Source organism: Neofelis nebulosa, chromosome 8, assembly GCF_028018385.1.
Source record: "Neofelis nebulosa isolate mNeoNeb1 chromosome 8, mNeoNeb1.pri, whole genome shotgun sequence".
NCBI lineage: Eukaryota > Metazoa > Chordata > Mammalia > Carnivora > Felidae > Neofelis > Neofelis nebulosa.
Window position 1 is genome coordinate 42,250,514 of NC_080789.1, and position 23,396 is coordinate 42,273,909.

General features: G+C 35.2%; 1 protein-coding gene across 13 annotated transcripts in view; it reads left to right on the forward strand.

The window, feature by feature from the left end:
- The window catches only part of OSBPL8 (oxysterol binding protein like 8), a 156,420-nt gene that overhangs the window by 60,981 nt on the left and 72,043 nt on the right, over window positions 1-23,396 (forward strand). For 2 of the 13 annotated variants that reach the window (XM_058741955.1, XM_058741954.1), the window contains 4 exons: window positions 374-544; window positions 2,724-2,762; window positions 8,706-8,742; window positions 18,900-19,037. In XM_058741955.1, the coding sequence (XP_058597938.1) occupies window positions 521-544; window positions 2,724-2,762; window positions 8,706-8,742; window positions 18,900-19,037 (238 nt within the window). In that variant the 5' untranslated portion in view covers window positions 374-520. Of the gene's footprint in view, window positions 1-373; window positions 545-2,723; window positions 2,763-8,705; window positions 8,743-18,899; window positions 19,038-23,396 lie in introns of those variants that run through there. The other 11 variants (XM_058741952.1, XM_058741951.1, XM_058741956.1 and 8 more) reach the window with 10 other exon arrangements.

Consider the following 23,396-nt stretch of genomic DNA (forward strand, 5'->3'; position numbering starts at 1 on the left):
TATGTCTTAATTCAGATCCTAGTCATGCTTCAGTATAGAATATAGGCTTATGTATCTGTGTAAGGAATTGACCAAAATGAAATTTCAAGTAAAATAAACTCTTACTTCAGACTGAAAATTAAAATTATTTAAATAGGTCATAAGATTAAGTGCCATATACTGAAATATTTATGTATATGAGCTGTCTCCTATAACCAGTTGTCATATCTAACTTGGCATGATTGTGATGTGTTAACATGGTTTCTTTTGTGCTTTTCAGGTGATTAAGAATGGTTAGGTCAGATATAGAGTATGTTAATGAGGTCAGAGGCCAAGGTCGTGGGTTTCATTCTTTTAATGGGCAGTTCACTTTTTTTTGGTTTTATAACCACAGACTTCACCAAGCAGTCTCACCAGATGCATGACATTAGTTAACAGCTGACACAGTCGATTTTGAACTTCCCTTGTATATGAAGTCCTTGATGAAGGAGGTTGCTTTAATCATAACAAGAGACCACCATTACCAGAAGAAATATAACTTATGCTCCATTACCAAAAATCAGTGGTGAGTCTATAATAGTGTTATTTATGAAGGACAGAATTATTTAAAAAAAAAGGATGGGGGAATTCCTAACAAAGGTATTTGGGCTTATGATGGCCAGAGACTAATAGTAGAAGAAAAGAAAATATGAATATGCTCTACATTACAACTAAAAATAATCTTAAGAATTGAGGTAATGAGGTGATTTTCTATGTTGAATTGTTTGTATAACAGAATTTTAGGATTAAGAACAGATCTTACAAGCAAATAAGAAAACTAAATTCAAGATATTTATTCAGATTTACCCAGGGAATCGAGCTAGGCTTAAAACTGAGATTTCAGAATTCAAGTCCATATTAGTTCTTTGTGTATATTAAGCATGCAGAATGTCATAGTTTGGAAAATACAAAGATGTGTAAGACTTTTTTTTTTTTTTTTTTTTTTTTTTTTGCTGTAAGAGAATTTGACTCATAAACAAAGGAACTCAGCAAACCACATACAAGAAATTCTTTGGTAGGGATTAGGGTTACAATAATGACTAAACCTTTTTTTCATTCGTGCATTTATCATTCAGTATTTGTTGAGTGTCTGCCATGTGCCAGGCTTTGTTCTAGTCTTAAGGGATACAACAGTGACCAAAACAGACTAAGTTCCTACTTCAGTAGAGCTAACATTCCAGTGGAGGAAGACAAAAAAAAAAAAAAAAAAACAACATAAATATATACTGTTATGTGGTGATTGTTGTGATGGTAAGATGGATAGAGAATGGCAGAATAGGGGATGGGTATTGCTGTTTTCTGGGAATATTATGAAAGTCTTCTGATGAAGTTACTTTTGAACAGAGTCCTAAAAGTAGTTTTCTAGGCAATGATAAGAGCCAAGTGTGGAGTTTGCAGGTCTGTTAGGCAGACTATGGTGGTTAGGCTATAAGTGTCGAGGGAGAAAGGTGAGTGAAGTGTCTTTGACCTCCTCAAGTGATCTTGTTGGCAGTGGGGACCATGTTTTTATTGTTTTTGAATTCCTGTACCTAGCATAGTAAATGAATGAGGGAGGTAAGACTGAATGCAAGGATATGAGAAAAGGTGATAATTGGTCTGGCTTAGGTAGTAGTATTGATGGGAATTGAAAGAAAAGACTAGATGTGAGGTAGACATTGTCTAGGTAAAAATCATCACAACGTAATGACTTCGTAAGATGGGGGGAAAGAGAATCTCAGATTATTAAAGGGTTTAGGTCTGAGTGAAAGAAAGAGGCTGTCATTGGAAAACTTGGGCAGATTGGCATCAAAGCTGATTTCAGAGGGAAGCTACTGACTGCTGTTTTTGACCTAAAGATGCTTTCTAAAACAAGCTAAATAATTTCTAAAATTGGCTTACAGAATTTTATTATTTTCAAGTTTATTTATTTTGAGAGAGAGTATGCTTGAACAAGTGGGGAAGTGGCAGAGAGAGAGGGAATCCCAAACAGGCTTAACACTGTCAGTGCAGAGCCTGATGCAGGGCTTAGTGTCACAAACCATGAGATCATGACTTAAGGTGAAATCAAGAGTTGGATGCTTAGCCAAGTGAGCCACCCAGGTGCCCTTGTTTATAGAATTTTAGAACCAGAAGTCAATTTGCAATGTTTGAACATATAGGTAGCAATATTTTGGAGTGAAGATTTGGAAATAGACTAGGTCTGAAGAGGAAACTTGAAAGTTGTCTAAATAAAGGTAATAAATAAGCCTAGAGAATGAATGCAGTCTGCTGGAAAAGAGCGGCAGAGAAAAAACAACAAATAGTTGAGGACTGAGCACTGATGATGGCCATTCACTTACCAAATGAGAAAACAAACTAGAGGCAGGAAAATAGGAGAAGGGAAGCCAGAGGAGTAGAGTACTTTAGGAACCAAGGGAAGAGAAAGCTCGCATGGGGAAAAGGCTGGTAGAATTATATGCCTACAGGGAGGGCAGAACTGTGAAAAGCTCCAGAACAGACCAGAGAGGACTTCACAGATTGGCAGATTGACTGGAATTTATGGGAGCCTCAGAATTTTTTTTTTAAAGGATTTAGTTTCCAGTATAAACATATTATTGCACTTTTTTCCTACTTCTTAAAAGATTAATGCACCACTTAATTCATTTGATAAATCATGGGTGCTCTCTAAATTCAGATTCAAGTATATGACATTAAATCACTGCTGAGAAAATTTGTTTTTTTTTTAGATCTTGCCATATTCAGAAGTTGCTGAAGTTCAAGAGACAGTGAGTAATATATGGTGCTATGTTTGAAATGTTAACATTTTTATATTTTTTCAGGATTTAAAGTTGGATTCTTAAAATATATTTTTCACTGTATTTTATCATAGATGATTATGTCATTATACAAGGTAGCTAATAGAAGTTAAAAAGATCAGCTTTAAAATTTTCATTTTTTCCAAAATGTAAATAGGTTTATTTTTTTTTTTACTGTAAAAATAATGCATACAAATGTGGCACGTTTAAACAATACAAAAGAATGTAATAAATAAAATTCTACTTTCTAGAGGCAACTACTTTTAATATTCTGGTGGTCTCTGTAATTTACTAAGTTTATTCATATGTGTATATCTTACATATGTAATTTTATAAAAGCAGAGTCCTACAAACTTTTTTGTAGCCTATTCTTAAAAGTTAATATATAATGAATTGTTCAGTCAGTGAAAAAAAATTTAACGACTACACAGTATTTCATTATGTGAAGGTATTATTGTTTATTTCATAATAGATTACTGTTGGAGATTACTACAAATGATGTGATAAATACCTATGGATACATCTTTTTGGATATTTCAGATGATCATCTTGGTATACTCTCCTAGAAGTGCATTTGCTGGGTCAAAAGGATGATTAGGTTATTTTAAAATAACTGCTTGGCAGGACAGTTAATATTTTCTATCTAACAGTGATAAGCTCTAGTTCCTAGAAAAGCACTTCTGTAAAATATCTCCTGTAAAACTCAGGGATAAAATGTACACAGTGTGTGTTTTGCTGATGATTGTAGGAATAGGAAAAGTTCTGTTAAGTATAGAGAGATGACTCCTGTCAGAAGAACAAACAAACATCTCTCACTGAAGATTCTTACTCTAAGGGCCAAAGATAACAATAAATACAGTACTTTTGGGATGTGTTATATAATCCTCCTTCCCAATTGTGGCTCCTGCGAGCTAGCTACAGCAGGATTGCTTCTCTGAGTACAGCTCGATCAACTTCATTGAGGGAAGAGGCGCTACTTGCTTGAAACTTTATTTTCAAGTTGTATCAATGCTTGATGAGCTTAATGCTTGGCTTAAGCTCAGAGGATGACTTAAGTCACATCAATATGTATGCTAAGAGGGAGATGCTATGCTACTGGCAGTGGACTCAAGCTCTAGCTCTTATGGGATTGATACTGTGTTTTAGGGTGGTCATCTGTCCTGAATTGCTTGGGATTAAGGGGCTTCCCAGGATGAGTGTGTGATTGTGAACTTTTTCTGCCTATTCCTTTACACTTCTGAAAGATGGTGTATGCTAGTTGGTGGCATGGTAAATATTTAGAAGCACATTAAAATAAAATCCCAGTGTTTGCATAATGCTCTTTTCCTGAGATTTGTAGACTAAAACTGGTAGAGATTGAGGTAATGGCTATATTTCATGCTTTTAGTTAAAAGTAGTTGATAGTGTACTCATTAATAATAAATAGAAAAATGCTAGGCATCTTAGTATTATTTTACTATTTTCAATCCATAGTTTCTGCCAAAATAGAGAATATGTTTATATGATACACAAATTGTTGAAATGACTGTGTGGACATTGTTGAAGGGATAATGATAAATACAATGTTACTCAATTAGGGGAAATGTTTCCATCATATATTAATGGTCTTTTTTTTTTTTTTTTTTTTTTTTTTGAACACGGTGAGGAAAAGTTCCTGGATTCTTCCAAGATTCTAGTAGTATTTTGGTTCTCTAACAAAAGCCAAGAAGAGTTGGCTAGCTTTATATTTTTTAAACTATCTTACAAGATACTTATATGGAATGTTTCCACATCAGTAATTTCACACTGTCTTTATTCATGTATTTATTCATGTGTTACACAACATGGGACTGTGCGAATTAGGCCCGTGTCCTAAAAGCAGTAAAAATAAGTGTAGTGTGCAATTTAGCCTTGCACACAGGACCAGTGATGTAAGTTACATGGTAAAATTAATATGTAATCTTCAATTACTTAAATCACTTTTCCTATTGGCATCACTTACAGGCAATTCTGGGAAGATAATTTCACTTGTATCCCAGTTTAATGCTTTTATATCCACAATCTTCTGGGGAAGGTTTCTGAAGTCTTGCTTATTTTTTTTTTTATTGTTTTTCCACTTTTGTTTGGAGTGTTTCAGCTTAATTCTTAGTTCCGTTGTTCCATTATAATGTATGTTTTCTAGTGCCTGCCTGTTCTTTTATTCTGTGGCATTTTTCAGTCTTCTGTGAATAGCCATTCAGGTCATATACCCTAACTTCATACATATCATAATTTACACTGTTTCTTACAAACCTGAACCTTTCCCTGTACAGGTCTGTGTGTCCAACTCCCCGTTTGACATTTCAACTTGAATGTCTAACAAACACTTCAAACTTAACCTGTCCCAAACTTAGCACTTACATTTCTTTCTGTAAACTAGTCCTTCTCACTGTCCTTTCCATCTCCGACAGTGACAGTTCCATCCTTCCAGGTGCTCAGACCCCAACATTTGACACCATTTTGATTCCTCCAGGGTTTTTGTTTGTTTGTTTTGTTTTGTTTTTTAATTTCATACTTGCTCTGTTTGGAAATCCTGTTGACTTTTCAAAATGTATTCAGAACTCAACTACTTCTTCTCACCCTCACTGCTACTTCCTTGGTCCAAGTCTCCTTCATCTCTTCCGTAGATTATTATGGTAACTCCTAATTGATTGTACCCTTGTTCCTCTAGTCTATTCTTAACATTACAGCTGGAACAATCTTGTTAAAACATATTCAAATTATGTCACTCCTTTTCTCAGAAATCCAGTGGCTCCCCATCTCATTCAGAAAAAAAGCCAAAGTCCTGACTGGGTCCTACACAGTCTAGCACTCATTTACTTCTTTGACTTTATTTCCTGCTTCTCTCGTACTTCTAGTCCAGCCTCTCTGGCCTTTTTACTCTTCTCCAAGCCCTTCAGACTTGCTCTCATCCCAATCCTCCATTCTATACTTGTTCTTCTCTCTGCCTGGAATACTCTTCTCTTTTATGTCCTTATGCTGAACTCCCTCATTTTACTCAGTTCTGTAGTGAAGATTTCTTAGGCCAACCTATCTTCAATTATGACCCCCCCTTCCTTAATATTTTATGTGTCCTCATTTTCTGCTTTTTTCCTTAGCATTTTTACTATATACTATGTAACAAATTTTTAATTGTTACTATGTTGTTACTCATATCTCCCACTAGAACATAACTACCCCAAAGGGCAAATTTTTGTCTTTTTTGTTCACTGTATCCTTTGGTGCCTAAAATGATTACTGTCTATATGATACCTAGCGTATCACAAGTATTTGAATGGATGGCTCAATAATAGGAATAGACCGTGTTTATTTTGATTATTCTCCAGTGTCTCAATATGAAAAAAAATTAGAATCAGATTTACATGACCCAAACATGCTTGAAGATATAATGTTGAAAGCATAATCTGAAACAAATATTCAGAAGTTGCTGTATATGCTAAGGATTATTTTCTGGGAGCAAACAGGCAAGGAGTACAGCTACAAAGAAGTTGACGTAATGCTGTTACTTAACAAAATTTGAGAATATGTACAATAAAAGTGAACTTAATCACTTACCCTAAATAGAAGACCAACTAAAAAACCTTCAAAAATGACTGGCCTTGTGAAATTAAATACTCCAAACTTTGCATATGTGGTTAGAATCATTGCTTTCCTTTAAGAAATTTAGATTTACTGGTAAATTCAGGGAAAGTAGTAATTATTCATATCAGTAGAGAAAGATATTTTTAGAGGATGTCTATGAAATATTTGTCAAGCTTACCATGGTTATCTCTGTCAGTTTTCTAACTTCTTTCAGTTTTCCAATATCATAGTAGTTATTTATTGGTGCATAACAAATATTCCAAAATTTAAGTGGTATAAAACAATAAACATTTATTATTTTACAGTTTCTGTGGGTCAGGAATCTAAGAGCAGTTTACTAGGTGTCTCTAGCTCAAAAATCTCTTCTATGGTTGCGGTCAAGCTACTGGGGAGTGTGGCTGCTGCAGTCTCATCTGAAAGCTTGACTGGGTGTAAGGGAGGGAGGAAAGGTCAAGGCAGGAGATTCATTTACAAACTCACTGGTTGTTGACAGACATCATTCCTTCACCTCATGGGCTTCCCTGCAAGGCTGCCTGATGACTCAGCAGCTGGCTTTCCCCAGGGTGATCTATCTGAGAGAGAGAGTAACAGACTATAAACAAGATGGAGGTCATAGTCTTTTTACCGTCTAATCTTGAAAGTCACATCCATTCAATTCTGCCATATTCTGTTCATTAGAAGTGACTCAGTAAGTCCAGAAACACTTAAAGAGAGGGGATTATGCACCAAGATATGGGGATCACTGGAGCCTTTGCAGAGATTGCCTACCACAAATACTTTAATCTTTTTCCACATGCTTGAGAGTTGTGGTAACATGGTCATCAGTAATAAGGATTTGAGCACAATTAGTTTGTTGTCATTCCAGTTGTATTTTTTTAGTTTATCTGTGAAGCTGAAACCAGTCTATAGAAGAATAGGAAACTACAGAAAATGACTAGAGCAAATGCATTTAAAGGAATTAGAACATGGTTTAAAGCACTGTGAAATAACCATCACTTTAGGGAAGCAACAGGGCCAAGAGTTTTTTCCTAGGAGGCAGAGTGAACAACTGCTACCTTTCTTTTTGGTCACAGATAATTTTGCTTCATTCCCTTCAAATAAGAGCAAGCAATAATATAATCAGTGGGAATTTTTTATTTTTGTTGTTACTTTAGGTTTAATGTTACTGTACTTGGTATTTGAGCTGAAGTAAAGCTGAAGACTTTCTTTTATTTTTTCAAGTTTATATTTATTTTTGAAAGAGACAGAGACAGTGCATGAGCAGGGCAGAGAATGAGGGAGAGAGAGAAACCCAAGCAGGCTCCGCAATGTCAGCGCAGAGCCTGATGTGGGGCTCCGTCTCACAAACTGCGAGATCATGACCTGAGCCAATTATCAAGAGTCAGACTGACTTAACTGACTGAACACCCAGGCACCCCAAAGCTGAAGACTCTGTTTCTGCCAAGGGAGACCAAAACACTTGTCCCTAAGCAACATTTAGCATAATGTTGTATGTTAAGACAGTTTCCAGACAAAAGGTCACCAGTCTTTCCCAGTTTCTTTTAGGTGATTGCATGTTATTCATTTAAGAATTGGGTCTTCTTCCTTCTTAAAGCCCAGTAGCTCCAGGTGCTTTACTTCATATTTAGTGGGTCCCAAGAAAATTTTGTCTGACAATAAAATTGTATCATTCTAATCAATATTCCTCTTCAGTTTTTTTTTTTCTTCTTTCTTTGGTATTTGAGAAAAAATTTACTTTGTTGATGTCTTTGTAAAAGCTCTTTGCACAATGCTTGGCATATAATAAGCACTTAGTAAATGTTCCTTTCTTTTTATGTAAGAAACAGACTGAATTTCTATATAGTGTTAAGTGCTCTCATGGCATGCAGAACTAATATTTAATAGTGCATGGGTGTTACAGATTTTTTAAACCACTTACATTTAAAGAATGAATAACTTTGGGCTGTCCTTTACATTTCTGAATACTTTTACCACTCCTAACCCATATCATGAGTTAAAATTTGAAAGTAATTTTTGACTTGAATAATTTTCAAAACAAAGTACTTGGTTGATTTTGGTTTTGCCTTTCCATCTTTATTTTCCAAAATTTAAACAAATATTTTATAATGCTTAAGCCAAGATCTTTTTATGTGTGGCAGAGGAAATTCCTTGTGAATTATGATTATTAGGATTGATTTGCATGTGCTTTCTACTTATAAACTAATGCTTATTTTCCTTGTCCTTTTGTTTCACTGCTGCTTCAATCCTGATGCATTTTGCTTCTTCCTGGTTTGGATTATATTTGTTTGCTGCTCAATTACCCTGCATTAAAAGCTTCTTGGTGATAGCAAAGATGTCCTTGGGCCATCAAGTAAGTAGCCAAAGTTTGAATGGCATATTTGGAGACAGAATGTTTTGATGTGTACTTATAAAAGGCATACAGTATTTCTCTTATTAAGTCTTCTACTTTTCTTCCCAAGCACTGAAATGCAAAGAATATAAATGGTGATTCAGTGCCCATCTGTTGTCAGTGCCCATATGAGATTGATAATGTTTGTGTATTTGCTTCTTGATTGTCTGAAGATGGATTATATACTTAGCTAAATTATCTAATTCATAATTTTAGACCTCATCTTCAGGCATGGTGGGAGGGGTTAAAAAGAAAAAGACCTCTTCATAGTTTTCCTTTCTATAGTCATCATAAAGCATAGATCAGACTTCTTTGAGACTGGACATGATAAAAGAAATTCACTTTCATGTGAAAATGAGAAATATTGTTTTATTTTGTCACAATCTTTACATAATAGATAATTTGGTTATGAAACACATTTATTTTTACTCTGGGATTTTATAAGTTAAGCGTGTTTCATCTTAGTGATTTAAAAGATGTACCCATTAAATTTATGTCTGAAAAAAAATTTTTTTTGACCAGACACTGTGCTAGCTTTGGGGAATATATGATGAATAAAATATGCACCCTGCCTGTACCCTTACATTATAGTCTAGCAGGGGGGTTACACCCATGAATAGATAATTTTAGAGCATTGTGACAGGGTCAACTTTTTTTTTTAAATCATAGTATTACTGAGGTAAAAGAAACCTAAAATATTATCTTTTTTTCTAATATAATTTATTGTCAAGTTAGAGTGTATTGTCGACATAGAGTGTATACAGTGTGCTCTTGGCTCTGGGAGTAGATTCCCATGCTTAATCACTTACATACAACATCCAGTGCTCATCCCAACAAGTACCCTCCTCAATGCCCATCACCATTTTCCCCTCTCCCTCCCTCAGTTTTTTCTCTGTATTTAAGAGTCTCTTATGGTTTGCCTCCCTCTCTGTTTGAAACTATTTTTTCCACTTCCCTTCAAGCATTAATTTTCTAGACAAAGAGCCTGAAGCTAAGAACTTACATGACCAAAAAGAGTTAGAAATGGGTACTATGCCACTGTGTCTTCAGCAAGATTCTTTTGAGTTCAAAAATCCTAATGAAACCATCAGTTTGCTAAATTCAAATCTGACCAAATAATTTAAATATTACTGTCATAAATCAGACAAAAATTAAACTTTATTGAAGCGTAATGTAGAAATTATATTGATTTAGGAAGTTTTAGTATTTCTTCTTAAACTGTTATCTGACCGCAGTAAGTCAGCTCACTGCTTTGGGGCTCATTTTTTTCCCATTGACTAATAAACAAGGTGAAATAGCAAGCTTTCTTCTAGTTGTAAAATTCTTTGGTATGGATTGGTTGCTATTGGTCTCTAATATTGATTATAGTATATAATGTAATTTTTTTTCTAAAAAGAGGTGATTTAAAGTAATATGCTAAAATTCCTTTTTAAAATTCTTAATTTTAACAATTCATAGTATTTTAAATATATTTTTTATTATACAACCAGCATTATTAGTATAGTAGAATGGTTTTTTTTTTTTGAGAGAGCACATGAGTGGGAGAGAGGGGCAGAGAGAGAGAGAGAGAGAGAGAGAGAGAGAGAGAGAATCTTAAGCAGGCTCCACCCTCAGTCCAGAGCCCGACACAGAGCTTGATCCCACAAACCTGGGATCATAACCTGAGCCAAAACCAAGAGTTGGATGTTCAATCAACTGAGCCACCCAGGCACCCCTAGAATAGTAGAAATTTTAAAGGTTGAAAAAAGTATACAAATATGAAAACATTTTTATGTTTTCTTGTCAGCCTTGCTTGTGATACCTGGCAGATATTTTCAATGGATTTTCAATTCCTTTAGTTACCTTATGTATTTAGATGTTGGCTCAGGTGAACTGATTGGCAATGATGAAATGACCAGTAGAATTGCATTTTTTTAAAGATAATTTTTATTTATTCATTAATTCATTCACATAATGCACACGAGTTGGGGACAGAGAGAATCTTAAGTGGGCTTCATGCTCAGTACAGAGCCTAACATGGGGCTCAATCCCACCACCCTGGGATTATGATCTGAACTGAAATCAAGAGATGGTTGCTTAACTGACTGAATCACTCAGGTGCCCTACTGTTGCATTTTTAATACCAACTACAGTTATCCTGTTTTAGGAATTGGATTTTATAATAGGGTTTTAATTTCTGCTTGGACTAGAGAAAATTTATTGTGATTATACATTTTCTGGATACACAAATGAAATATACAATATATATTAGAGGTGAGTTTATATCGTATTCTGCCAACTCTTAAAAAGCTGAGGATATATAATTACTTACTAGAGATCATGTATCTTTTAGAGTGAAAAGTAATTTCATTAATATTAGGATTTGTACTGAATGAAAAAGCTATAACGATATATACAAACATACTTAAATTCTTTAAGTATTTGAGAAAATGTACATCATCTGTAAGGGGAATATTAGGATTTACATAGAAATTATTTATGACTTTAAAATAATTACTTAACTTGATTTTAGCTTCCTTAGATTAAGGACCAATACCAGGCTATGAAGCTTGGAAAATTGTTCAGATTTTATATTGATGTATTGAATTCAGAAAGTAAAGATAGTAGTTATAGAATCATATCCTCCTTAGAAGTTGCAGTTGGTAAGTTAATTATATTACTATTAATTATTCCAGCGTGGTTAGTTTCTACAGTAGTTAAGATAGTAATGTAATATGAATAGCAAAATACGTTACTTTATTTCTACTACAAAGTAGAACCAGGAGAGGGCACTGCTATGCTGTCTTTAGTAGATGAGGCGGTTGTAGTGTCAGAAACTGTATTGGAATCATGCAGTGATTCATTTATCAAAATCTGTCCAGTGATTTGGCAAGTATTTATTGTCAGTTTTATGCCAAAGGGTACAAATCAAAACCGTGAGTTCCCTACTTGAGCTTACATTCAAATAGTCTAAGATTGTACAAATGATGTAGGACATCAAAATGATTTTTCTATTCTGCAAATCCACTTGTCTGTATAGTTGTTAATACTTGTGAATGGGGCAAGAGAGAACAAGTAGGAAACAATTGTTTTTCTAAGTACTTTTATAAACCCTCCCACTTCAAGGTTCTCAAAATCATAAATAGTAATACCTCAACTGGTAAGGAGTTAGAGGTGAATACAACTAAATTTACAATTCTCAAGACTATTTCCTTTTTTATATAGTGAAGTTACTTAAGATACAGATACCTATATCTTACTGATGGAATCCTGAAACATACTTTAATTCTATTAGTTGTTTTTCTCATATTAAATTAGCCTAAAAAGTATTGTCTGATACTACAAATGAATCTATGTAGCATACGTAGATTATAAAGCATAATCATCCAATATGTGTTGAACCTACTACTCAACTTAAGAACCTGAGTCTTAAAAATCCCTCATGTTCAACTATGTACTTCTTCTCTCGTCCATCCCTGTGCCTGCCCCCAAGAGGTGATGACTAGTTTCTATTTTTCATCATTCTTTGCTTTTTTAAAAAGTGTATTTTTTGTTATTTTTGGGTGTTTTTTGTTTGTTTGTGGTTGTTTTTGTTTGTTTGTTTTTTAGAGAGAGTACACGAGTGGGGGAGAGGGGCAGAGGGAGAGAGAGAGAGAGAAAAGAAAAGAATCTTAAGCAGGCTCTACACCCAGCCAAAGCTTGACACGGGGCTCCGTCCCACCACCCTGGGATCATGACCTGAGCCAAAGACAAGAGTCAGACTGCTCAACCGACTGAGATGCCAGGCACTTATTTTTTTTTTTTTTCAATATGTGAAATTTATTGTCAGATTGGTTTCCATACAACACCCAGTGCTCATCCCAAAAGGTGCCCTTTTCAATACCCATCACCCACCCTCCCCTCCCTCCCACCCCCCATCAACCCTCAGTTTGTTCTCAGTTTTTAACAGTCTGTTATGCTTTGGCTCTCTCCCACTCTAACCTCTTTTTTTTTTTTTTCCTTCCCCTCCCCCATGGGTTTCTGTTAAGTTTCTCAGGATCCACATAAGAGTGAGAACATATGGTATCTGTCTTTCTCTGTATGGCTTATTTCACTTAGCATCACACTCTCCAGTTCCATCCACGTTGCTACAAAGGGCCATATTTCATTCTTTCTCATTGCCATGTAGTACTCCATTGTGTATATAAACCACAATTTCTTTATCCATTCATCAGTTGATGGACATTTAGGCTCTTTCCATAATTTGGCTATTGTTGAGAGTGCTGCTATAAACATTGGGGTACAAGTGCCCCTATGCATCAGTACTCCTGTATCTCTTGGGTAAATTCCTAGCAGCAGGCACTTATTTTTAAATTCTGTATATGTCACTAAGTTTTGCTGATATTTAATTTAATGAGAGTGCTGTATGTCATTTTCTAGGATTTTTTTTTTTGTAGTTAATATTTTATGTTCCAGATTCAGCCATGTTTTGGGGTATAGATATAGAACATTCCTTTTCAGTGCTATATGCTATTCCATTAAATGCATATACCACAGTATACAAAGCCATTTATTTTCAGTTGGTGAATATTTTTTTTTTTTAACGTTTATTTATTTTTGAGACAGAGAGAGACAGAGCATGAACGGGGGAGGGTCAGAGAGAGGGAGACACAGAATCTGAAATGGGCTCCAGGCTCTGAGCTGTTAGCACAGAGCCCGACGCGGGGCTCGAACTCACGGACCGCGAGATCATGACCTGAGCCGAAGTTGGCCGCTTAACCGACTGAGCCACCCAGTCGCCCCTCAGTTGGTGAATATTGAAATGGTTTTGATTTTTACTCTGAACATTCTTACTGTCTCTTGGTAAACACATATAAGAGTATTATTTCTAGGTATAAAGCTAAAAGTGGGATTGTTGGATCCCTATGGTATGCTGGTGTTCAGTTTTATAAGGTAGTTCTAAATTTCTTTTCCAAAGTGCTTAGATCAGTTTATTCTCAAGCAGCAGTGCTTAAATGTCTCATTGATTCTCATCCTTATCAGCACTTAGTATTATCAGACTTACTAATTTTTGTCAGTTTTACTGAGTGTAAAATATTTATTTCATTGGGATCTTGATTTGTATTTTCCTGGTTACCAAGAGGATAAACATCTTTTTTGTATATTTATTGGCCATTTGCATTTTTTCTTCCATGAATTCACTGTTCAGGTCCCTGCCCCATTTTTCTTTTTCTTTAATTAAAAAACTTTTTTTTTATTGAGACACAATTGACATACAGATTTATGTTAGTTTCAGGTATGCAGTGATGATTCAATATTTGTATATATTACAAAATGATCACCACAGTAAGTCTAATTAATATCCATCATCACACATAGTTACAGAATTTTTTTATGATGAGGACTTTTCAAGATTTATTCTCTTAGCAACTTTCAAATATGCAGTATAGTATTATTAATCATCATTCTGTACATTGCATTAATATGACTTATTTATCTGTAATTGAAAGTTTGTAACCTTTGATTCCCTTCACCCAGTTTTCCCACTCACTACCGCCCTGCTTCTGGCAACCACCAGTCTGTGTATCTATGAACTTGGTTTTTCAACTTGGGTAATACAGTATTTGACGTTCTCTGTCTGACTTATTTCACTCACCATAATGCCCTCAAGGTCCATCCATGTCATAAATGGCAAAAATTTCATTCTTTTTTTATGGTTGAGTATTCCATTCATTTGTCAATCGACACTTAGGTTGTTTCCATGTCTTGGCTGCTGTAAGTAATTCTATGGTGAATATAGGGGTGCATATATCTTTCCAGATTTGTGTTTTCATTTTCTTCAGGAAAATACACAGAACTGGAATTGCTGGATTCTATGGTTGTTTCTTTTAACTTTTTGAGGACTCTCCATACTGTTTTCCACAGTGGTGAATTGGCTACACCAAGTTACATTCCTACTGACTGTGCACAGGGAGTCATGTTTCTCCATATCCTTGCCAACGCTTGTTATTTCCTTTCTTTTTGATAATAGCCATTCTAACAGGTGTGAGGGGATAATAGCTCATTGTGGTTTTGATTTCCATTTCCCTGATGATTAGTGATGTTTAGCATCTTTCCATACACCTGTTGGCCATTTTGTCTTTGGAAAAGTGTTTATTCAGATCTTCTGCCCATTTTTAAGTCAAATTGCTTATTTTTTTTTTTGCTGTTGAGTTATATGAGCTCTTAGTGTATTTTGGACATGAACCCCTTATCAGATATATGACTTGCAAATATTTTCTCCCATTCAGGAGGTTGTCTTTTCCTTTTGTTGATGGTTTCCTGTGTGGTGCAGAAGCTTTTTAGTTTGATATGTAGTCCTACTTGTTTATTTTTGCTTTTGTTGCCTCTGCTTTTGGTGTCAGGTCCAGAAAACCATCACCAAGTCTGATGCTTACTGCCTACGTTTTCTTTTTGGAGTTTTAGGGTTTTAGGTCTTATATTCAAGTCTTTGATTAATTTTGAGTTAATTTTTATATATGATGTAAGATAGTGGTTCAGTTTCTTTCTTTTGCATATGGATGTCCAGTTTTCCCAGCACCATTTATTGAAGAGACTGCCGTTTTCTTGTATATTCTTGACTTTTTTGTCCCAAATTAATATGACCATATATGCACAGGTGTACTTATGGGCCCTCTGTTCAGTTTTATTAATTTACGTGTGTTCACCATGCTGTTTTGATTGTTGTAGCTCTGTTTTATAGTTTGAAACCAGGAAACATGATGCCTTCAGCTTTGTTCTTCTTTTTCAAGATTATTTTGGTTATCCAGAGTCTTTTGTGGTTTCACACAAATTTTAGAAATTTTTGTTCTAATTCTGTGAAAAATGCCATTGGAATTTTCATAGGGGCTGCATCGAATCTGTAGGTTGCTTTAGGTGGTATGGACATTTTAACAGTATTAATTATTCCAATCCATGAGAATGGACTGTCTTTCCATTTATTTGTGTTTTCAGTTTCTTTTATCACTGTCTTATAGTTTTCATTGTACATGTCTTTCACCTCTTGATTAAATGTATTCCTAGGTATTTTATTCTTTTTGATGTATCCCTACATTTCTCTACTGTGTTGTTGGTCTTTTTCTAATTGATTTATAGGCTTGTTATCTTTCTTAACATATTCTGGATACCAACCCTTTGTTAATTATATATGTTGCAAATATCCTGTTTTTCTTTCTAACTTTTTATGGTACCTTTTGATTAAAATCTTAATTTTAATATAGTGGAATTTATCAGTTCTTTATTTTTGGTTAGTGCTTTGTTGTGTCTTTTTAAAGGAATCATTCCCTATCCCAAGTTTATAAAGATATTTTTTTTATATTTTCTTCTAAAAGGTTTTAAGTTTTGCTTTTTACAGTGATGTCTTTAATTTTCCTAAGACTGTTCTTTGTGCATGGTATGAGGGTAGGGACCTGATTTTCCAATACTTAATTTTCCTAGTATCATTAATGGAGGTAGTCCCTACTTCTGTTGTATATCTAGGCTCAGCGTATGCATGGGTTTGATTATGAGATCTCTCTGTTTTGTTCTTTAGGTCAATTTGTCTCTTCCTACATCTATACCATACATCTTTAATTTTAATAGTAATTTTTAGGAATTAAGTGGATCTTGGATTTAGTAACCAAAGGAGCTGCCATTTACTTTATGATAATAAAATTTGATAAAGGTATAAAATTTGTTGATTCGTTCATTCAGCAAGACTCTATTGAACACCTTCATTATGTCAGAACCATACCAGGACTTGAGGATTGATGGAAATATAAGGCAGATAAAACTCCTTTCTCTTATGGAACTTAATGGTCTCCTGTAGAAGGCAGACAATAAACAAATGATATAATTTCAGATAGTGATAAGAGCAACAGTGAAAATCATGTATGATAAAGTGATAGAGTATAATCGTGGCAGAGTGCACACTAACCAAAATAATAAAAGAATTGATAAATTTCATAGGCATGATGAAGAGCTTTGTTGAAGATAGGGCATTAGAGCACAGACAACATGTAGAGAGGGGTCAATAATGTGAACCTCTGCAGTAGGAGTTTTCCAGGTTGAGAGAACAAGAGATAGAAAGACCCAGACACTGGAGCAAAATGGCATGTTTTAAGGAATACCACGAAGGCCATTCTAGCTGGAGCCAAGTAGCCAAGTGACTAAGGAGAGTAGTAGAGAATGAGATTGTAAAGGTAAGCAGAGGCCAGACACTTTTCAGTTTGTATCCCATGGGATTCAAGTATAATGGAAAGCATTGAGGATATTTCTGTGTGGCGCAGATCTGATTCATGATTTACAAAGATTATTCAGGTTTCTGTGTAGAGAATGAATTCTAAACAAGCAAAGAGCAAGACAGTAAGTCTGGAGACTAGGTAAAAATCTGTTGCTGTGATCCAGTGGACAGGTAATGTTGGCTTAGAATAAGGTGATAATTGTAGAAGTGGGAAGAAGTAAAAAGATTCAAGATAAATTCTGAGGGTAAACTATAAAGATCTCACAAATAAATCAGGTGTGAAGTGTTTAAGAAAGAGAAAAATAAAAGAATATATCTAAAGTTTTTAGCCTGAGAAAGTGGTGGAGGAGAATAGTGAGTGGTAGGTTTGGAGGATAAACAGAATCAAGAATTATGCTCTGGATAAATTTGAGATGCCTGTTAAAAAGTAGAGGCTAGTATAAGGCAGGCAATTGGACGTGTGAGTTTAGTTCAGGAAGAGATAAATTCAGGAGTCCTCAGGGTATAGATTCTTTTTCTTATGGACTTGATGGGAACATAGACTTTATATCTTTACTTGGATGTTAAGTGAAAGGTTTTTGTGTTTGGGGTTTTTTTGTTTTGTTTTGTTTTGTTTTAGTTTTTACATTGAAATGTACAGAGCTAAAATATAGATCTTGAAAACTTGAGCACAATAGAAAACAATTTAATTTAAAGGAGTTGATTTAAAAGGTACAGTGATAAAAATGTGAACATGATGTTCTGGTTAAGTTACAAATTAAATCTGTAGTGAAGACAGAATCATTCTTTCTCAAGATAAAGCTAAGCTTTTGTAGGCAGAAAGCACAGAAACATAAAATGAATGGACATGGAGATGGCTAGGGCACTGTGGATTTCATCACAATTTGCCCTATTCCTTCATTTGAGTATTTTTCTCTTTTCTGCCCTCCCTGCAAGTGGGTATTGCTCTTCTTCATTACCAAATGGGTGAATAATGACTTTAAACACTATTTAAATTGATTATTGGGGCAGCAAGCTTTTAAGAGATTAGACTTTGGAACCAAATGCTCCTGAGTTAGACATCTTACCTCTGTTACTGAGTCTTAGGTAAAGCAGTCTCTGAATGAACCTCAAGTTTTCCTACTTCTAAAACAAGAATCATACCTATTTTTCATGAAAATTAGAAATTAGAGTAGAAATTCTAGTGAATATGAATATTTTATATTGCTACTAATTTGTATTTTTTCTGATTACTAATGAAGGTTGAGTATTTCATATGTTTAGTGACCGTTTGTATTTCTTTTTAAAAAAATTGTTTTTAACGTTTGTTTATTTTTGAGAGGGACAGAGTGTGAGCGGGGGGTGGGGGGGGGAGAGGCAGAGAGAGACAGACAGACAGACAGACAGAATCTGAAGCAGGCTCCAGGCTCTGAGCTGTCAGCACAGAGCCCAATGTGGGCCTCAAACTCCCAAACTGTGAAACCATGACCTGAGCTGAAGTCAGACTCTCAACTGACTGAGCCACCCAGGTGCCCCCGTTTTTTTGTTTTTTGTTTTTTTAATGAAATGACTTTGTCTCTTGCTTATTGCTTTATTGGCAAATGTAAAGAGTTAATAGCACAATGAAAAGGCCATAGTAAACTTTGGAGTACCTTTCATTTTTAGTTGACTGTATTTTCATTTTTATAATGTCTAAATTTTGTGTAATTGGACCCATACGTAGCAATCAGTTCCTCTTGGATTGATGGCAAACTACAATTAAAAGAAAATAAAAGTTATGCAGATTTATTAAAGTACAGAGTTGGAAAACAAATATAACTATTGAGGCTATTTCAATCATAGTTCTATACCGTATTATTAACTGTGTAATTATGTAAATGTGTAACATCAGTACTAATTCTTTTTTTCTTCTTTCCTTGAGCTGTGGTAGCAAACAGTGACGAATCTCAACATCTGACACCAGGAAAGATGAGTCAGCGCCAAGGGAAAGAAGCTTATCCAACACCAACCAAAGATTTGTATCAGCCATCTTTTAGTCCAGCAAGCCCTCATAGTCAGGGTAAGAAATTGTGCTTTTAATTTAGTTGTGGTTATAAGGGGAGAATGACATTTTAGGTCTATCATAATTTTTTCTTTGTAGCTATTTGGTTTTATGGGTTTTTTGTTTGCTTTGGTCATCTATTTTACTCTTGAAATGAGTTTATTTTCCTTTAGAGTCCTTTTAATTCCTCTTATATTCCCCAGTGTACTTGGTTAGTTATACTGTTCTAATTGAGTGATTCTCAAACTTTGTGGTCTCAAGACTCCTTTACACTGTTAAAAATTATTGAAGACCTCAAAGAACTTTTATGTGGATTAACCTATTGATATTTATCGTAAAATAGAAGGAAGAAATTTTAAAAATGTTTATACTTAATCATTTAAATTTATAATAATAAGCCTTTTGCAGGTTAATATGAATAATGTTTTTATTAAAAATAACTATGTTCCTCCTTCCTTTCCCTCAAAAAAAAGTATTGAGAAGAGTGGTATTCTTTTCCCTCATGGTCTTTCAGACTTGCCAATATTAACATTATGGGCTGGATAATTCTTGCGGGGGATGTCCTGTGCATTGTAGGGTATTTAGCAGCATCTTTGGCCTCTACCCACTAGATGACGATAGCATTTTCTCCAGTTGTATACAACCAGAAATAGCTGACACTTTGCCAAATGTCCCTTGAGGGACAAAATTGTCATTGGTTGAGAACTACTATTTACAATTTTTGCAAATCTCTTTAATATCTAGTTTACAAACAGACACCCAGATTTTCATATCTGCTTCTGCAATCATGATGTAATGATTCGACTGAAGTATATGAACAAAATCTGGCCTCATACACATACATAGTCGGGAAAGGGAGGATTACACTAATAGCTTTATACATAAATGCAAATAGTCTTTGATACACACCAAAATTTGACAAGTTGTAGTTTCTTTTTTTTTTTAAGTTTATTTATTTATTTTGAGAGAGAGGGAGGGAGGGAGGGCGGAGGGAGTGGCAGAGAGAGAAGGGGACAGAGAGAATCCCACGCAGGCTCTGTGCTGTCTGTGCAGAGTCTGGCACAGGGCTCGATCCCATGAACCATGAGATCATGACCTGAGCCTATATCAAGAGTAGGACACTTAACAGAGTGTGCCATCCAGGCACCCCACAAGTGGTAGTTTCTTAAATATTGGTTGCAAAGTAGAATCTGAAACCGCATCAATAATCTTTTCATACTCTCTTAAGTTAAAGTCCATTCATCTCTCTTGAACTTCGAATGGTTCTTTACTCATGCATGATTTTTTTTAACATCAAGCATTAGTCATTTGGGAAATAGTTACTGAATTATGTAGATCTAAGTGTTGACACATTTTAAAATACAATACAAAGATGTACTTTATGCATACTTCTCATCTTGTCACACAGAAATGTTAAAACCATCAGGGTTTAAGATGAATAATTTTTAATGCTTCATCAACAACATCTGTAAGTGAAACTGGCCATTTACTGTAAGTGCATGGCAGTGAAGAAATCAGTGACCCTACAACAGTTAGTCTCTTTGCGTTGATTTGTGCTAAGGTGTTAGCACTTTGAACATTGCTTTTGTGCCGTCAGTGCAAATGTCAACACAATGAAAATCTATTATGGAACTAGTTTTAACCTTGCAGACTCTCTAAAAGAGTCTTGGGGACTCCTAAGGATTATGGACCTCACTTCCTAATTCATATTTGATAAATTTCATATCTTGAATTCTGCTTCTTAGCACAGTTTATTTAATCAGATGCTTTGAACTCTCTTGCGGTACTACGGTAGCAATGGTGGAAAGATTTCTGCTTTTAAAACTAAACACTTAAGTTTGGTGTTTTAAAGCTAATGTATACTTAGGTTATCAAATATTTTAAAAATTTAATTTGGAGTCTTAACTATCACAATGTCTCTATAATTATTCAGGTTTTGGGATTGTGACTATGAATTATTCTTTAAAAGTAGGCTTTAGTGACTTCTTTTTAAATGAATATTAATTGGTAAATAGTAAGTTACATGATCATTTTGTACTTTATTTCAGTGGGAAATGTTTAATAAATAATAATTATGATTATTTTAAATAAATTATTCTGTTTGAGTTGTAAGCTGATATTTCAGCTGTTGCTGTATTTAAGCATCTTAAGCATCTTAAGCTCATTTAGAAATTATTTTAGTGACCCATGTAAACCTCTAATTTTTGCATTTAAAGCAGCTCTATTGTCAGTTATATCTTAATTTGCACCTGATTAATATTTATGGATTGAATTACATACTGAATATACTTTTTATTAAAGTCAACCTATTGGCTTTGTGTAACACAAAATATCTTGGGTTTACCTACTGAAATTCCATATCAGAGTTTCCAGGTGTCAGATTTGTTTTCAAATAAGGTAGATTCATTAACTCTTGATTATGAGGAAGATAAACTGCTGGAGGAGATTAACAAGTGTTCTGTAAACCTCTTTGATTTGTCTACAATATCTCAAATACTCTTGCTTAGTATTATCAGCTTGTGAATGGAAAGACTTAAGAGTTCTAGAAACTTAGAGTAATAATGACTAACTTTTAATGCTCTTCATGTCTCTAAGTGATTTTTTACATGCATTAGCTCCTAGAATTCTTGCAAGAACCTTATGGTGTATAAATCATTTTCCCTGTTTCACAAGTGAGGAAACTGAGCACTTGGTAAGGGTAATTTATTTTTATTCAGATTTGTAACCAAAAATTTCACTAGATAACTGCATTTATGTCCCTCCCATTCTCAAAAAGTCACCAGTTGACTATTGCCTAGAGCAGTGGCTCCTGAGTCTGGCTGTGTCTGAGAATCAATCACCTGGGAACTTTGCTTAGATACAGATTTCTACTCCAGCCTTTCAGAAGCTCTGGGAGCTGTTTTTTCCTGTAGGGTGAGGCTCTGTATTTATAAAACTCTCCAGATGTCTGTGATGTAGTAACATTTGGACAAACCGTCGAGAGCTTAAATTCCAGATTCCATAATCTGGTAATCAGGACTCTTAATTTGTCTGATTTTATTCTACCTTTCCAATTTCATTTTGTGTTTCCCCTCATCATGAACCCAGCGGGATGACTTTCTTTGCTATTCTCCCGCAAGACTGTGCTTTTATTTATCCTGGTATCCTCCACTATGGAATGGAATGAATGCCTTCTCCCTTCCCTTTACTTATCTAAACACTTCTCAAATCCCAGGGTGCCATTAGTAAAAAATGGCCTCAGAATAAGGATCCAATCAAGATCAGGCTTCTGTAAGATTCTGTGTTGAGAGTTCAGAAAGGCAGTGTCTCTTGGAGCCTTTCAAAAGGGCTTTAAAGAGTCTAAAAGGTGTACCTTTCAGAATATCTCAGCTAGCCAGAAGAGCTTCTAAGGCTTTTAAGTCCGCTGTCCTACAGCACCATGACATAGCCCAAAGTAGTGAACTGGCTATCTCAAAGAAATCTGTGGATGTGGCATCTGTTAAATTGAGTTAATTCTAATAAAATTCATAAGAGACTCACAATGTTTTTACAAGAATGGTGCTAATAGAAACACCACCAGCGTAGATGGAAAAGGATAGTTCAACTAAAAAGAGCCTTTGTGTGTGGGGAGAATCCCAATCTTGTGTGGGCATGAAGCAGGCTGAGAAAACTACACTGTTGCAAACATGGACCATTTCTTATGAAATGGGAAGACTGACTCAGGGGATGAGTCCAGGAGCCCAGAAGGCAGAGTCAAGAGCCCCAAAGGACTATTTTCAAAGAACATAACTGTGCTTTTTTGTTTGTTTGTTTTATTTAATTAATTAATTTTTCAGAGAGAGCGCACAAGTGGAGGAGGGGGCAGAAGGAGAGAGAGAATCCCAACCAGGCCCCACTCTCAGTGCATGATGGAGGGCTCAATCCAATGACCCTGGGATCATGACCTGAGCTGAAATTAAGAGTCAGATGCACAACCGGTTGAGCCGCCCAGGCATCCCCATAACTGTTCTAATCAAACTGCTGATGACATGTGCCAAGCAGATTTCACAACAGCTGTGGGACTATTTATTGTGCCTTCTGTGTAACTCCTCATCCCCTTCATCTTTTGAACCCCAGTGTCCATTGTAGTCCTACCCCTGGCTTACTACAGTGGGGCAGAGAAGCTATCTTTTGAGGTGATGGGATTTTGGCTTCAAAGGAGGTACATCTGCGAAGCTACATGTGAGGAACTAAACCCAAGGAGTACCATTTGCAGTTGCACCTGATTTAAATAATTAGACCGAGCCTTATAGTCAGTGCTATAATAGAATGATGTTTTGGCTTGGGGGAGACATTGAGTGTATTTTGGATGTAGAAGGAATGTGAATTAAGTGGCCTGTGGTGTATTTCATTTTCAAA